General features: G+C 44.4%; 1 protein-coding gene across 1 annotated transcript in view; it reads left to right on the plus strand.

Moving 5' to 3' along the window:
- The window catches only part of GALNT12 (polypeptide N-acetylgalactosaminyltransferase 12), a 530,970-nt gene that overhangs the window by 321,039 nt on the left and 194,175 nt on the right, over positions 1 to 15,756 (plus strand). The window contains exon 6 of the mRNA XM_073630755.1: positions 13,697 to 13,873. Coding sequence (XP_073486856.1) covers positions 13,697 to 13,873 — 177 coding nt within the window. The remainder of the gene's footprint in view (positions 1 to 13,696; positions 13,874 to 15,756) is intronic.

A 15,756-nucleotide genomic window follows, 5' to 3' on the forward strand; every position in this document is an offset into this window, starting at 1 on the left:
CCAATGCTCTTTAAAATCTTCAAGTTTCCAGCCCCAATCCAGACTTACAAAATCCAGAGAAAACTTAAAGCATAGCTACCTATGGATTTAATCTGAAACCGTGTCCATGGATGCCATCCAGGCCCCCCCCCATACCTCGTCAAATTTGGTCTCAACCCCCCTACTCAAATAAGTAGACTGCTTTGTTAACCAGGGAGTTCCAAGAAGCCAAAGTCGGGGTAGTAGATCTCTTCCATGACAGGATAATCAGTTTCTTGGAGTAGAACAACAAGAGAGGGAGAAGAGTTTGTATAGCCCTAGTGGTAGCCAAAGGCTCAACCAAGCTCAACAGGCATACTTCAACCGAAAGGGGGACTGAGATGGATGTGACTGACCGGATACACTTTGCTATGTCTTGCCAGTAGGGCTTGATATGTGGACAGTCCCAAAAAATGTGCATGAAGTTTGCAAGGGGTGCAGAACATCTCCAGCAGTGTTGGCTCCCAAACATCCTAGCTAACCTAGCTGGGGTAAGATAGATTCTATGCAAAAATTTGTACAGGATCAGACGATATCAAGTAGAAACTATACATTGAAATGGGGCCCCCCAAATTTCGTCCCAATCATCTCTGTCCAAACCAGGAGCCACTGCCTCCCAGGCTAGCCTGCAAGTCTCTGTCAATAGGACCGTTTCTGGAAAAAGGTCTTTGTATAAACTGGAGACTGGTTTAGACAAGGAGTCACTGCTTGTCAGTAATTCTAGGTCACTAGGTTCAAGGTCAAGAGGGCCTCTGCCAAATTGAGAGCGAAAAGCATGTCGCAATTGAATATATCTAAAGTGTGAGTTTGGTAGGCCATAGCACTCTTTTCAGGCCATCAAAGGTCACCAGAGTGCCATTTTATATTATATGGTGTAAGGTCTTAATACCATATTTAGTCAAAACTACCGGGTCTAAGTAATCAAAAAAATGCGTTACATTTGGGTTTTTCCATAAAGATAGATTGGGGGGGAAACCTGCCAGGACTAGAAGGTCTAAAACCCTGGGCCACCAACCATGCCTTAATAACTGAGCACATGGAAGAGGCGAGTGAGTATGGAGACTTCAATTCTCTGTATACCAAGAGGGATAGTGCCTCATATGATCCCACACAGGCAGCTTCCAGGGATACCGAGGCATCATCAGTGGGGGTAGTTAGCCAGTGGTGAGCTACTGTCAATTGGCCAGTGAGGAAATATTTATAAAAGTCAGGCACCTCAAGCCCCCTTCCCCCCAGGGCTGCTGTAATATGGCAAATTTAGGGCGGGGGATACCTCTGTGCCATAAAAAGGAGGAGAGTATGCTATCTATAGATTTGAAAATTGATTTGGGGATCCACACTGCGGAGTTTCCTAGGATGTACAAGAATAATGGCAACCTTTTTTATCTTGATTAGATTTATCTTCCAAATGAGTGACAGGGAGGTTTTTCCAAGTGTGTAGTTTCTTTTCTTAAAATAGCAAGGGGGGGCGTTGAGGCCTATGAAGTCAGTCACCGAGTTTGTTATTATGAGCCCCGAATATTTAATTTGTGTGACCCACTGTAGGGGATTATTTGGGGTCTGCCTGCCGAGGTATGGGTTGGGAACATAAAGGAGTATTTTAGACTTCGTCCAGTTAACCTTAAGGTCAGAGACCACTGTAAACTTGCCCAGGAGCAACAGTGCAGCATGTAGGAAAGGTCCCGTGTCCCGAATAAATAGTACCAGATCATTTGCATAAAGGGCCGTCGTTTCAGTCAGAGTACACACGCTGATAGCCTGAATTTGGGGAGATGAGCACAACATAATTGCCAGAGGTTCCATAACCAGTGTGAATAGCCCTGGTGAAAGGGGGCACCCCTGTCTGGTGCCTCTGGACACTGGAAAGACATTTGACACTCCACCATTGAGGCGGAGGGCAGCTATTGGATGATCATACAGAGCAGTGATATCCACTTAAAGCGGAGTTCCGCCCAAAAGTGGAACTCAAAGACAGGTATCCTGTCCCCCCTCCCCCCCAAAAGGTGCCAATTATGGCAACGGGCCGCGGCCAATGACACTGGGCCAGTAGGAGAGAGGAGCGGGGCTTCGTGCATGAAAGGGTTCTCGGCGTGAAGCCGTAAGGCTACACTGCCGGGTTCCCTTACCCACAATGGCGGTGGCAGCACCTGACAGCTGATGGAAACATCAGCTGCAGTGCCGACATTGCTGAACACCAGGATGGGTAAGTCTCCTATTATTAAAAGCCAGCAGCTGCAGTATGTGTAGCTGCTGGCTTTTAATTTTTTTTGTGGGCGGACCTCCGCTTTAAGGAATGTGGGGCCATGCATTGTAGTACAATGGTCATGTACCTCCAATCAATGGAGTCAAGCGCCTTTTCCAGGTTGAAAAACACCAGAGCTCCCTCCCGACAAACTCTCAGCAGTCAATTGAGTATGAGTATATACCCTCCGGATGTTAATGTCCATGGCCTTTTTAGGCATGAACCCCATTTGGTATAGTGATATCAAGTGATGTAATATTTTCATTAACCTATTGGTGATCATTTTGGTAAGTATTTTGAGGTCCATGTTGAGCAGTGCTATGGGCCGCTATGAGGAACAATAGAGAGAATCCTTATCCGGCTTGGGCAGTAACACAACATAAAAGGATACTGGTAAAGTCCCAGTGTCAAAACAGTCCCCATAGAGTTGCAAAAGCCTAGGAGACAGGAGATCCAAATACTGTTTGTACCATTCTGCGGGGATCCCATCAGGGCCCGGCAATTTACCATTGGGAAAAGAGGCAACAGCAGTCGCCAATTCTTTTTCAGTGAAAGGTGTCTCTGTTAGCAGCAACCTCTTTTGGTAACACAGGGATCTGGAGGGAATCCAGCAGATCTGTTAAAACCTGAAGGTCATATGGTGGGATGGATGAGTATAGTCCAGTGTAGTAGGAAACAAACTCCTGCATGATACCCTCTCTATCTTTCACTAAAGTCTGATGCCGTCTGCCATCAGGATGGCTAACAATTTCCAGTTTTTGTCGCCCTTCTCAAACAATTCTTTAACTCTATTTCTAAAAACACATCGAGTGAGGCCTTGGAAATGAACCAGTAGAGCCCGCCTAGACATCTGTAAAATGAGAAAAAGGAGAGGGCGAATCAGCATGACTCTGTGCACAACGTAGTTCATGGGCCTGAAGCTCCTCAGATTTGGCATTTTTTTCCATCCTGGGAGCCTTAATGGCAGACACGTACACCCCCCTTGTCGATGCCTTAAAGGCCTTCATTAAACTCCTAAAACTCCTTAAAGTGCAGCCAGACAAAGGCCTCCACCGAGGACTCCTCCTCCCTCCCCGGGTGCAATTGCCAAACCCTTGTGCACCTGTTCCGCAGTAGACCAATCGTGACCTGTAAGGGGTGTGATCAGAGATCCCCCCAGCAACCAGGGGCAGCAGAGCTGAGTTAGCGAAGGCCAAGTCAATACGGGAGGAGGAGGCACTGACATGGAAAACATAGGAGAAACCATTCTCCCTAGGGTAATTACAACGCCATAGCTCCTCCAGTCTGCCCAGTGTCTAAGGTCAAGTTCTGCACCCAAGCCAGGTTAGAGGTGTCTAGAGTATAATCCAGGATGTTGTTGAAATCACCAGCTACAAATAATTCAATGAGCCAAAGGTGGCGACTTTCTCCAGAACACCTTACTTTTGAAAGGGGGTGGGACATAGATGTTCGCTATGGCTAATCACTGGGATTCAATGTCCATCACCACAATCGCATATCACCCCCTGGGGGGGTCTTTGACCACATGTTCAATAGATCAGGCCAGCTTTTTTGGATTAAGCAACACCCCTAGTATATGAAGAGTTTCTGTTTGGGGAGAGTATTTTACTACCAGTCAAGTGGGTCTCTTGCAAGAGATCCACATGAGGGTTCTGGATTTTACGGTACTAAAGGACCATTGAGCTTTAAAACTTTGAATTCAGCCTACAAATATTCCATGAGAAAATTTTCAGATTACTCATATAATAGTGGTTTGGATCTAACAATGACAGGATAAGTAGAATTAGAGGGGAGGAAAGCGGGGTAGGAGCATGGATGCAGAGATTTACATCTCACTAGACAGCAGCATAACATCAGTACAGACTGTGCAAGGCAAACAAAGTCCATTAGCATGAACCTTTTTGGGCAAGACACAAAAAGAAAAAAGGGGAAAAAAAAGAAAAATAAAGTAAAATAAACAGTCTATGATCCCAGCTCCCTGTTTGCTCCGGGCGAACAAACCTAAAAAGTAGAAAACTTCTGGAGAAACTTTAGTTCCAAAACCTGGAAGAAAAACTAGCGGACTGTTCCAAGAGCTCATCCAGAAGGGCTGTGGAGACGTATGGTTAAGTCAAAGCGCCCTAAAACAGTACCTTAACTCCCGCATTGAACGGATAGGCAGTCTTGGGCTCTTTAATACAAGCAACCTGTTAAGAACAACATTGTCAATAGAAGTACAGCTTATAAAAGGATAACATTTGCAACCATTCCTGGTACCATCTTGGGAAAGGGTTTGTAGAAGTGCCCGCCAACCACGGCATGGGGCCAGGCAACCAAACATCATTCTTAGGAAATGTGCTCCAACCAATCAACTGCATCTGCCGGAAAATCAAAGAACTTAGCCGAGCCATTGTGGATGACCTTCAGGCGATATAGCATGGGTATAGCATGTTGTAAATTAGACCTTTCTCACGCAGGCATCTGCAAACATTTCTTTTGCAGGTCAGGAGAAAAATCTGCATACAGATGTATCACCACATTTTCATACTTCAAATCAGGGTGTTTGCGGGCCTTGTTAAACTTTCTTCTGCGAAAAAGTTTTATCCCTATTGTGGGGTCACCAGTACGGTATTTGTATATTGAAATCATATCCCCTCTCAAGCATCTCTTCTCCAGAGAGAATAAGTTCAGTGCTCGCAACCTTTCCTCATAACTAAGATCCTCCAGACCCTTTATTAGCTTTGTTGCCCTTCTTTGTACTCGCTCCATTTCCAGTACATCCTTCCTGAGGACTGGTGCCCAGAACTGGACAGCATACTCCAGAGCCTTGTAGAGTGGGAGAATTATCGTTTTATCTCTGGAGTTGATCCCCTTTTTAATGCATGCCAATATTCTGTTTGCTTTGTTAGCAGCAGCTTGGCATTGCATGCCATTGCTGAGCCTATCATCTACTAACACCCCCAGGTCCTTTTGCATCCTGGGTGGTGAAAGGGCAGGAATTATGTAATCCCCCCTCACATTCAATTCCTCTCTGCAGTGAATAGACAACGGACAGGAAGCGATTCTAAAAAAAAATTCAAACATTAGACCTAATTGCTCTGTGTAATGGTTTTGCAGAAAGCAGCCGCGATCCTCCTTTTCCCACTGCTGCTTGCTAAGAGGGCATTAATGCATGCTTGCTCATGCAACCCGCACAGAAAACGTATGGCAATGCCCACCAAACGCGTCGCTCCCATGGTGCCATTTAGGCTGGGTTCACAGCTGTGTGTTTGCATGGTAACCCGCATAGAAAACACACGCTTTGCGTTTTGTAAAATGTGCAACAATTCATGTTGCACTTTCATTACCATTTTGGCTGTGTTCTCATCTGCGCATTTCTGAATGCATGGCAACCCACAATAAAATGCATGCTTTGCTGTGTGTTTCGAAAATGCGTGGCAATGAGTATCAAGTTTGCGTTACCATTCGTTCGCATCTGCCTGTTTCCGAACGCATGGCAACCCGCAATAAAAAAAACATACCAACTGGCAGTGGCACTTTGCTGCGCATTTTGAATATGCATGCAATACGCATCACACTTGTGTTACCATTTATTTGTGTCTGCAGATTTCTGAATGCACAGCGGCTAGCAAGAAAATGCACTTTGGTGATAGTTTCAAAACACGCGGCAACCCGCACAAAAAGCATGCGCTTTACCTTGTGTTTCGGAGACATGGGGCAAAATGCATCGCCCTTGTGTTACCATTCGTTCATGTGCACATTTCCGAAGGCACAGCAACCCACAAGAAATTGCACAACAGCGTGTGGTGCACTTGCGTTACCATTCGGTGCCATCTGCATGTTTCCGAATGCACAGCAACCTGCAAAAATAATGTAATGCTTTGCCGTGTGTTTAAAAAACGCGCTGCAACGTGCAGTGTGCTTGTATTACGATTTATTTGCATCTGCACGTTTTCAAATGCACAGCAAGTTGCAAGAAAATGCATGCTTTGCCATGCGTTTTGAAAACATGTAGCAATGTGTCATGCTTGCATTACCATTTAGGCTGCATTTGCATCTGTGCATTTCTGAACGAACGGCAACCTGCACAGAAAACATATGCTGTGCTGTGCATTTTGAAAAACACGTGCTGTGCTTGGGTTAACATTTGGTCACATCTTCACATTTCTGAACGCAGGGCAACCTGCAAGAAAAAGCATGCATTTTCTGTGCATGTTCTAGTGCTACTTTGTGGCATTTTTTGCATGTAAGGCAGCACATTTAAGTGCATGTTTATGCTTGAAAAACGTGCAAGAAACCGCAAGCAGGAACATGCATTTTCGTTACGCTGAGGTGTGAATAGAATGTGCTTGGGAGGAAGTTTTTAGGCAGCAAGAATGACCAGGAAGGAGAGATGATGGTTAAAAAAAAACACTGATCCATCAGAGTTGCATAGGGATGATAGTCGCACTGGAAGTCACGTGACTTTCATGTGGCGCTAGTGAGAACCAGGGCCATCTATTCAATCCCTCCCAGAATCAGCACAGCTAGCTTTCAGAGCAGGCTGTGTATATGAAGGGGTTTCCTTTTTGAATAATGCTGTGATCTGTGAGGCGAGATTTGAGAGGTTTAGACTCTTCCTTTAGGTGTGACTGGGCGTGATTGAATGCTAATTAGGATGTATTCAATCCCACCCACCATCAGAGCTGTGAAGGAAGTTGCATCATTTGCAGAGTCTGACAGTCTGCAGAGGGGTGTGTTTTAGGCTCTAGCTGCTAAATGAATTGGCTGTGGAAGGGAAAGAGTCTATTAGCAGGCTTTACATGGTGTCACATGACACAAAGCAACAACTAAACCCGGAATATCAGGGGATCTGCAGGCAACAGAGCAACGTGGTGCAGAGGTATGATCTATGCTGGGATTGATCATTGCATTCAGTTCTAGTGAAAAGAAAGTTAGAGCTTAGCTTTATGAACTAAATACATTCTGGTTGTATTATTTCAAAAGGTGAGCAAAGTCTTTCAATTTGTTTTCTTCAAAACTGTGCAACAGACTAGGCAGACCATCAGCGGTCAGCATGCTGCAGAGTGGGACCCTTGCTTTGTGTGTAGAAGCAGTGATTGCTTTGCAGAGATCCAACACATCCCCTGAGTCGAAGGCCTTTTTCCCCAGCCATCTGGATTTTATGCTAGCTATCCGGCAATTAAAAGTATGGGATTTGTAATTTTTTTCCCCATTAACCACTTACGGACCGCCCGCCGTCGTTTTCCGGCGCTACTTTGAAGAGGAATATCATTGTTATGGCAGCAGCTAGCCATAACCCCAGTATCCTCTTCTTCTGCGGGCAGTCTGCTTCAAGATAAAAGTGGTCACTACAGCAGATTTACAGCGAGATCACTTTTATCGGCGGCGGGAGAGGGCCCCCCTCCCGCTGCTCTCCAGTGCCGTCCACCGCTTACCAGAGCCATCGGCAGCGGCGGAGGTGATTGTGTCCTGTCCCTGGCTTGGCATGGAGACGAGTGAGGGGAAGATGGCCCCCACCCGTCTCCATACCACTGCAGGGCGGAAGCAACGTCAAAACATCACTTCCGCCCATAGCTCTTTTTTTTTTTTTTCAAATGACATTAAAAAAAAAAAAATGTATTACATTTTATTTCTTTTTGATCCCAGATCTCATATTTAAGAGTTCCTGTCATGCTTTTTTTCTATTACAAGGGATGCAAAAACAGAGGGAATGGGGTAAAGTTACCCCAGGGACTTTAAGGTGCTTAAAATAATGGGTAGGCATGGGTAAAGAAATGTATGCAATGTCTGAACTACATAAAATAATCTTTTATTCAAATATTAATACAAAATATCAAAAGAGTTCAAAACAACCAATCTCTCAATCTCAATAATCCAATTATGACGGAGGTATTGGAAGAAACCACTCAGTAAATACCACTCGACATGTTTCGCTCAATTCGTGAGCTTCATCAGGAGTGTTGGTACATATGTGGCATACTGGAGATGAGAGAGACAAAATACAAATCAGGTGGTAAAGGAACAAATACAATGAATATGCTTCTAAAGTTTAAAAAGCATGAATGATTGTTGCATACATAAAAGAAACCACTCAGTAAATACCACTCGACATGTCTCGCTCAATTCGTGAGCTTCATCAGGAGTTTTGGTACATATGTGGCATACTGGAGATGAGAGAGACAAAATACAAATCAGGTGGTAAAGGAACAAATACAAAGAATATGCTTCTAAAGTTTAAAAAGCACGAATGATTGTTGCATACATAAAAGAAAAATTCAATATTATTGAATTATTGAATTTTTCTTTTATGTATGCAACAATCATTCGTGCTTTTTAAACTTTAGAAGCATATTCATTGTATTTGTTCCTTTACCACCTGATTTGTATTTTGTCTCTCTCATCTCCAGTATGCCACATATGTACCAAAACTCCTGATGAAGCTCACGAATTGAGCAAAACATGTCGAGTGGTATTTAATGAGTGGTTTTATCCAATACCTCTGTCATAATTGGATTATAGAGATTGAGATATTGGTTGTTTTTAACTCTTTTGATTTTTGTATTAATGTTTGAATAAAAGATTATTTTATGTAGTTCAGACGTTGCATACATTTCTTTACCCATGCCTACCCATTATTTTAAGCACCTTAAAGTCCCTGGGGTAACTTTACCCCATTCCCTCTGTTTTTGCATTCTATAATTTGGTATGCGGTGCTAAGGGTTGACTGTCCCTGACCTCTCCATATAAAGATTGATATTACAAGGGATGTTCGCAGCTGTTTTGTTCTAGTTTTAGAAGCATATAGGTCATTGTAAAACTGATGAAAGTCATTTAATATGTCAGAGTTAAGAGTATGTGTTTCCCCTGTAGCAGACTTAATGGCTGTAATAGTTGTAGAAGAAAAGTTGTAGAATTAAGACCAGAAGATGGCCTGTATTTTCCTCCTCCTCAAAATAGCCCTTTTGGAGAAAGTATCTCCTCTTCTCCGCTGTGGACATTAGAACTGAATTATACATAGATTGTGCCTCTGTCCAAGCATCATGATTGGATTGGGAGGGATCAGTAACCAGTGCCTGTTCTCTATTCATCATTTCCTCTCTTACTCTGACCTCCCATTCCCTAGAGCAGTTCTTGATGCCTGTGATTTTTCTAATGAGGCAGCCCATCAAGAATGCCTTGAGTGAGTCCCATACCACCACTGCACTGGCAGATTATCTGTTAAATTGCAGGAACTCATTCAGTGCACTCAGAACCCCATCCGGAGATGGGAACAGGGTCAGCCAAAAAGGGTTCACTCTCCACAATGGATGGCCAGAGGAAGCAGTAGTATCTAGCCATACCCAAAAAGGAGAGTGATCGGATAGGAGATGTGGCTCATATGCAGAGTCCCTCACCCTCTGCATTAGTGTATCATTTCCCAATCCCAGGTCAATGCAAGAGAGTCCACCATGTGTAGCCGAGTAACATCTAACATCAATATGCTTTTCTTGCCACACATCATGGAGCCCCAGTTCTGAGAGCAAGGAAGCAAAGGCCGTCCTTCCTGCAGTGGATCTAGCCAGTCTAGGTGTCAAAGGCAACCTGTCCAGGCATGGGTCCAGGATGTTTTTGAAATCACCCAGGGCCAGCACCGTCACATCCGGATATAAAGCCATGAACTGAGCTAAGCTCTTGAGGGGTGCCGCTGAGAATGGCAGAGGAATATATGTTGCTGCAATAATGCACATGAGCCCATTTAGCTTACACAATATGAAAACATATTTGCCCTCTCTGTCAACCTGCTGTTGAATGCATTTAAATGAAATGAGTAGCAGAGATCAGTACACTGACCCCCCTGGAGTAGGGGGAGTGTGTGGAATGGAATTGTGTTGGGTATTTGCGTGAGCGCAGCAGGTGGAGTCAGACTGCAGCTGCGTTTCTTGGAGACAGATGAACTGTGGTTGCAGCCTACCAAAATATTTAAATATTGCATTTCTTTTAACCCCGTCTCCCATGCCTCTTACATTCCATGATAGTAGCAGCATTCCTGTGTTAGCCATGTCAGCCATTAAAATTTGGCTCAATCATTACAGCATTCAGAGCAAACCTTAAGCTGAGGTGCATATAAATCGTGCCTGTGTACAGCAACATTACCAGACACTTAGGATAAGTGTTCTTGCACCACCTAGTGAATGTTTGGAGCATGGCCAGGAATGTCAGTCATTGAATGCAATTTCTGTGGAAAGATAAACTTCAAGGGGAGAGAGAGAGAGAACAGCGCATTGGTGAGGTATACATCAGTACAGTCTTGGCCAACTGGGCCCATAAGAAAACAAAATAATACCCCTAAACACACAGGGGGATAAGTCCTCACAGGACCATCTTGTGGGGGCTCAATAGTAGCTGTGAGGCTGATGGACAGTTTGTGCCACAAAAAACAGAGCAAAGAGAAAACAAACCGAACAAAACTTTTTTTCTTGTGGTGTCTGGATGTCAGACTGATTGAGTCATATTCTGACTCAGATTGTTGTGAAGCGACTATCCCTTGTGAGACCTCTGTGCCTGGCCTGTATAAGATATAATCACTGAAGGCAATCCTCATCAGATAGTTTGAACTCACCAAATACTGATTCCATCCACAAGATGCTTTTATTCTGAACATCAGGTTACAGCAGATGACAGGATACAGATGAACAGGTTGTAGTATTTATGCGGTCAAAAGATGATACTGTCTGTAGCTTACTTATGTAGAATACCTCTATGCCTGGCCTGTATAAGATATAATCACTGAAGGCAATCCTCAACAGATAGTTTGAACTCACCAAATACTGATTCCATCCACAAGATGCTTTTATTCTGAACATAAGGTTACAGCAGATGACAGGATACAGATGAACAGGTTGTAGTATTTATGCGGTCAAAAGATGATACTGTCTGTAGCTTATTTATGTAGAATACATGTGCCCATGTTACATGTAGCCTGTTAAGCTGTCTCCATTACACAGGAAGTACAAACACAGGAAGAAGGGTGGAGCATTACACAGAAAGGAAGTGTGTCATAAATCAGACAAAGAAATAACAAATAGGTGCATTACCAGAAAAGGTCACAAGATGGCAGCATGTAAACTAAACTTAAACATCCATAGAAAAATGGTTCAGGAAAACAATATATATAAATTCTATGCCCTGTTAGGGCAGCACAAGTCATCCCTGCTGGTTTTCTAGGAATCTGCAAAAGCACCTTTAAAGTAGTTGTGATAGGCTGTGGACTTCCCAGTTTTACTAGGGTGGTTGCTGTACCAGATGCCTTTCCTCCCTGTCAAGCCAAGTGCACTGAAGCCGTAGGGTTATCAAAGAAGTGTGAGTTGCCGTTGGCAATGACTTTCAGCTTTGCAGGGTAGAGCATGAAATAATGAACATTGAGAGCACGCAGCCCCCTTTTAATATCCATGAACTTGGATCTCTGTCTCTGAACTTCCGCTGAAAAATCAGGAAACAGGGAGACCTTGGCATTATCCAGTTTTAGTACGCCGGCAGCCCTGGCCTTACTCAATATGCCGTCCCAGTCTTTATAGCAGGCGGAACAAAAAGGGCCTTGGCGGGGCGCCCTGTTGTGGGGGTCTTGCAGGGACCCTGTGTGCCCTCTCCACTGCAAACATAGGTGACAGAGCATCCCGGCCAAAAGTGTCTGTGAGCCGTGCTTCAATAAAGGCCACTGGGTTTTTACCCTCTGCTCTTTCAGGAACACCCACTGCGCGGATATTATTTCTACGTAACGGTTCTCCATATCCTCTAGACAGGCTGCGTTAACTGAGGCCACAGACTGTATGTGCCTAACATTTCTTTGCAAGGGCTGCCATTCATCCTCCAATGTGCTGAGGCCTTTTTTAAGGGCAGATGTGCGCTCCCGCAACTTCTGAATATCTTGCCTGACTAGGTTATTTCATCTTTCATGCCCTTCACCTCCCCTGTCAGGTCTGCAGTAAAGGTTGCAAATATGTCCCTTAGTGTAGGTTCAGGGTCAGCTCCGCCCTGCTGGGACATCGCCGCCATATTCGAGGCCTGGGGCCTGGTACTCACATGCGATGTGGCCTTGGTATCATCCAGGAGCCTGGGGAATCCATCCAGGGATCCCATCTCCGGCTTGCTGTGTTCTTCCCCGGAGTCAAGCTGCTGTAGGGATGCCGGATCTTTCAGGGCAGAGCCCCTGCCAAAAAAATCGTTGCGCGGCCTCCTTTGCTGAACGGGGTGGGAGGCCGCCCTCATGGCCAGGGGTGTCAGGCAGAAACTTTGGCCCCGCTCCTCTCCTGGACATGGCAGCACGGCAATATACCCAGCCGGGTGTAGTGGGTTAGCTGCGGCAGCTAATGCAGGTAGACCTGGGACCATGCTGCAAAGGACGGTGGTTCTTTAGGAAGGATTCTGCAGGATTCTCAGTAGAGCTAGCTCAGGCACGTCCTATCTCATGTCATGTGTAGCCACGCCCCGCTAAAATTTGGTGTTTGCTGATGTTACAAAACTATGCAGGGAAATAACTTTGGCACATGGTTTAGCATCATTACAGAAATGCCTTGATAAAAAGGCAGCTACATGGCAAATGAGGTTCAGTAATGTGAATTATAAAGTTATGTGCTTGGGTGCTAAAAATACACATGCCAAAATACATATTAGATCTAGCTTTTTTGGGAGAATTGCTGATGAAAAAGGATTTGAGAGTGCTTGTAGATCACAGAAAAGGAAATGACATGCAATTCCAAGCCACAACCAGAAATAAGCTAGCAAAATACAGTCAAATGCATTAACAAGGGCACACATTCCAGAGATAAACTAATAATTCTTCCCCTTTACAGTTTCCCTTTTAAATAGTTATATAAATCACAAGTCCATCAATAGCGCATGTTCTGGGTTTATCTGGTGAGTTCATTACTATAGGGGAGTTTTCACACGCAGTGTGGTGACGGGATCCATGATTGGACTTATACCCTATACGAACGCTATTGATGGACTTATGATTTGATTGATTTTTTAACAGTTTATTACGCACTTCGTGATAATTTTAAATGTGGAACAATTTTCAGCTCTGCTAATGTTATAGGGTATAAGTCCAATCATGGATCCCGTCACCATACCCCGTGTGAAAACTCCCCTATGGTAATGAACTCACCAGATAAACCCAGAACCTGTATTGATCTGTTCTTTACACATGGAGATATGTCCTTCCACATGTCCACCTTATGAAGGAAAGTTCTGGAGAGCTAATGGCTAGGTGCATCGGTGGCTGGCACAGGCTTCACACTGGCACTGCTGCTGTTGTCTACGGTCAGGTATACTCTGAGCTCTCCTTGATTCTTTGTCTGAAACCTTGTGTCACATGGCATCAACTTTCACTGAAGGTTCAATATGACAAGATTTAAATGGCGTCTGTATAAAATATATATACTAATTTTCACAAAATATGTTTCTTCCAAATGATAGATTTGGCAGTGTGGAGGAACACTTGAAGTACACCCATGTTCACATGTTGGACATGTCTTTCCCAGGCAAGCCCCATACTCGCGTAGTAAAGCTTTGGCCAATAGTGTGCGAGCAGCAGAGGTTTGGATGGATGACTATAAAGAACTTTATTACCACCGAAACCCTCATGCGCGGCTGGTAAGATGTATTACATTACAACATATTTGTAAAAAGTGTAAATGGAAAACATGCCTAACCAACAGATAATATACTTTATTGAAGGATTGTTTTTTCATTTTGCAAAGCTACTGTCCTTTCTTTTTTAAAGGTAATAGCATTATAAAAATAGTTGTTTTCAACATCTGGAGGCTAGTGCAGGTAATTTTTAGGACCAATTGTTAATACACTAAGCCTGGAAACACACTTATTTTTTTGCATGATCTATTTTCAATTAAAATTAATGGAAAGGCATCAAAATGCATGTCAGTGTTTGTAATGTTTAACACACATGCCTACATTCTTTAATGTGAGTTGGTGTGCATTGACATACAGTGCAAAATATGTTGGAACTTGCATTAAATTGCATGACAAGGTGCATTTGGATTTTGAACATATAAGTGTATTAGAAAGTATATATAACATTCTAACTAGGCAGGTACCCTAACTGATCTTGCCAAGTTTCCGAAATGATCTTTCTCACCTTTTTTTACAAGGTTTAACCACTTGCCGCCCATATAATATATATATATGGTGGCAAGGCGGCTCTGCTGCGCCAGATCATGTATCCTTATCCGGGTTTTGCTGCCATCAAGATTTTACCAGACAAAGTGAGGAGGACTTTCCTAAAGCAACACAGACAGGAATAAAAATGATTTTCTTTAGTAAAGTAGTTGTCTGTGTCCTTATCACTATGCTATGCTGTAATTGCGGTCATTTTATGTCTGGTGAAAGTAAGGCCCCTCTCACATGTTCTGTTCCCTTGTCTTCATCCGTTAATTTTTTTTCTTTCTCGTACATCACGGGACACACAGCCTCAGTAATTACTGATGGGTTATATAGGGTATCACTAGGTGATTGGACACTGATCACACCCTAAACAGGAAGTTCAACCCCCTATATAATCCCTCCCCTTACAGGGATACCTCAGTTTTTTAGCCAGTGTCTTAGGTGTTGGACGTGTAAAGATGTCCTGTGCTGAGCTCCAAAGGGAATATCCTATATCCTATACTGGGGCAAGCCAGGCGAACTGGATCCATTTCAAAGTGTCCTTTCTAGGCCGAATTGGATGGTACCCGGGCCTCGTGTCCGAAGAAACAAGGTTTTACCTGTAACGCTTCCTCTTTTTAGAGAGCTGGACCCCGCATTTCAGAAAATGGTTTTTCTAGCCTTATTTCTGGCCGGGTGCTTTACAGGCCCAGAACTGTGGATCCCCCTATCTGTAGGGGGCCCCAGTCTCTGAAGGTTTTCCAAACAGAGCCCACCGTGAGAGGTGAAGGTTGGTATAACAGAACCCTGCGGCTGGATAAGGTAAGGAGATTCCACAGAATTTTTTAATTCTAGTAGGTTTCTCCTTTAAAGTAAATGCATGCTATGCCTATTGTCGCCACCAGGGGCTGCCAAGAGCACATACCTTCTCATGCTGATGTCTGTCTCAGTGTTTCACGCTGCACAAGCTCCAGGTAGGTTGGGATGGGGGGCTCTCCTCTGGGTGATTCCCCCCAAGAATAGGGGGGCCGCAGGTGGTCTGTGAGGTAGTAGTATACCGCACTATCACCGCCGCCATTGCCACGTGCAGGCCCCATCACTGCCGGCCTCTCTCCTTCCTCCTCCACCCCCAGCCTTTCCTCCACGCTTGTCCAGGAGGGTCGGCTCACGCGGGAAGCGTTTTTTTGAAAAACGGGGGGGGGCAGTAGAGTGGGGGGGCGGAGCGTCAGTGCGGCGTCAAGCTTGCTCAGACGCCCACATTGCCGGCTGCAAGGCTATAAGAGGCACACTTTACAGGTGCACACAGCCTTTGGAGGGACACAGAGCTGACGGTCGCATGTAAGGTGGGACACAGGCATTCTCCTAGGCAGCATTTA

This window comes from Aquarana catesbeiana, linkage group LG05 (assembly GCF_042186555.1).
Source record: "Aquarana catesbeiana isolate 2022-GZ linkage group LG05, ASM4218655v1, whole genome shotgun sequence".
In the NCBI taxonomy this organism is placed as follows: domain Eukaryota; kingdom Metazoa; phylum Chordata; class Amphibia; order Anura; family Ranidae; genus Aquarana; species Aquarana catesbeiana.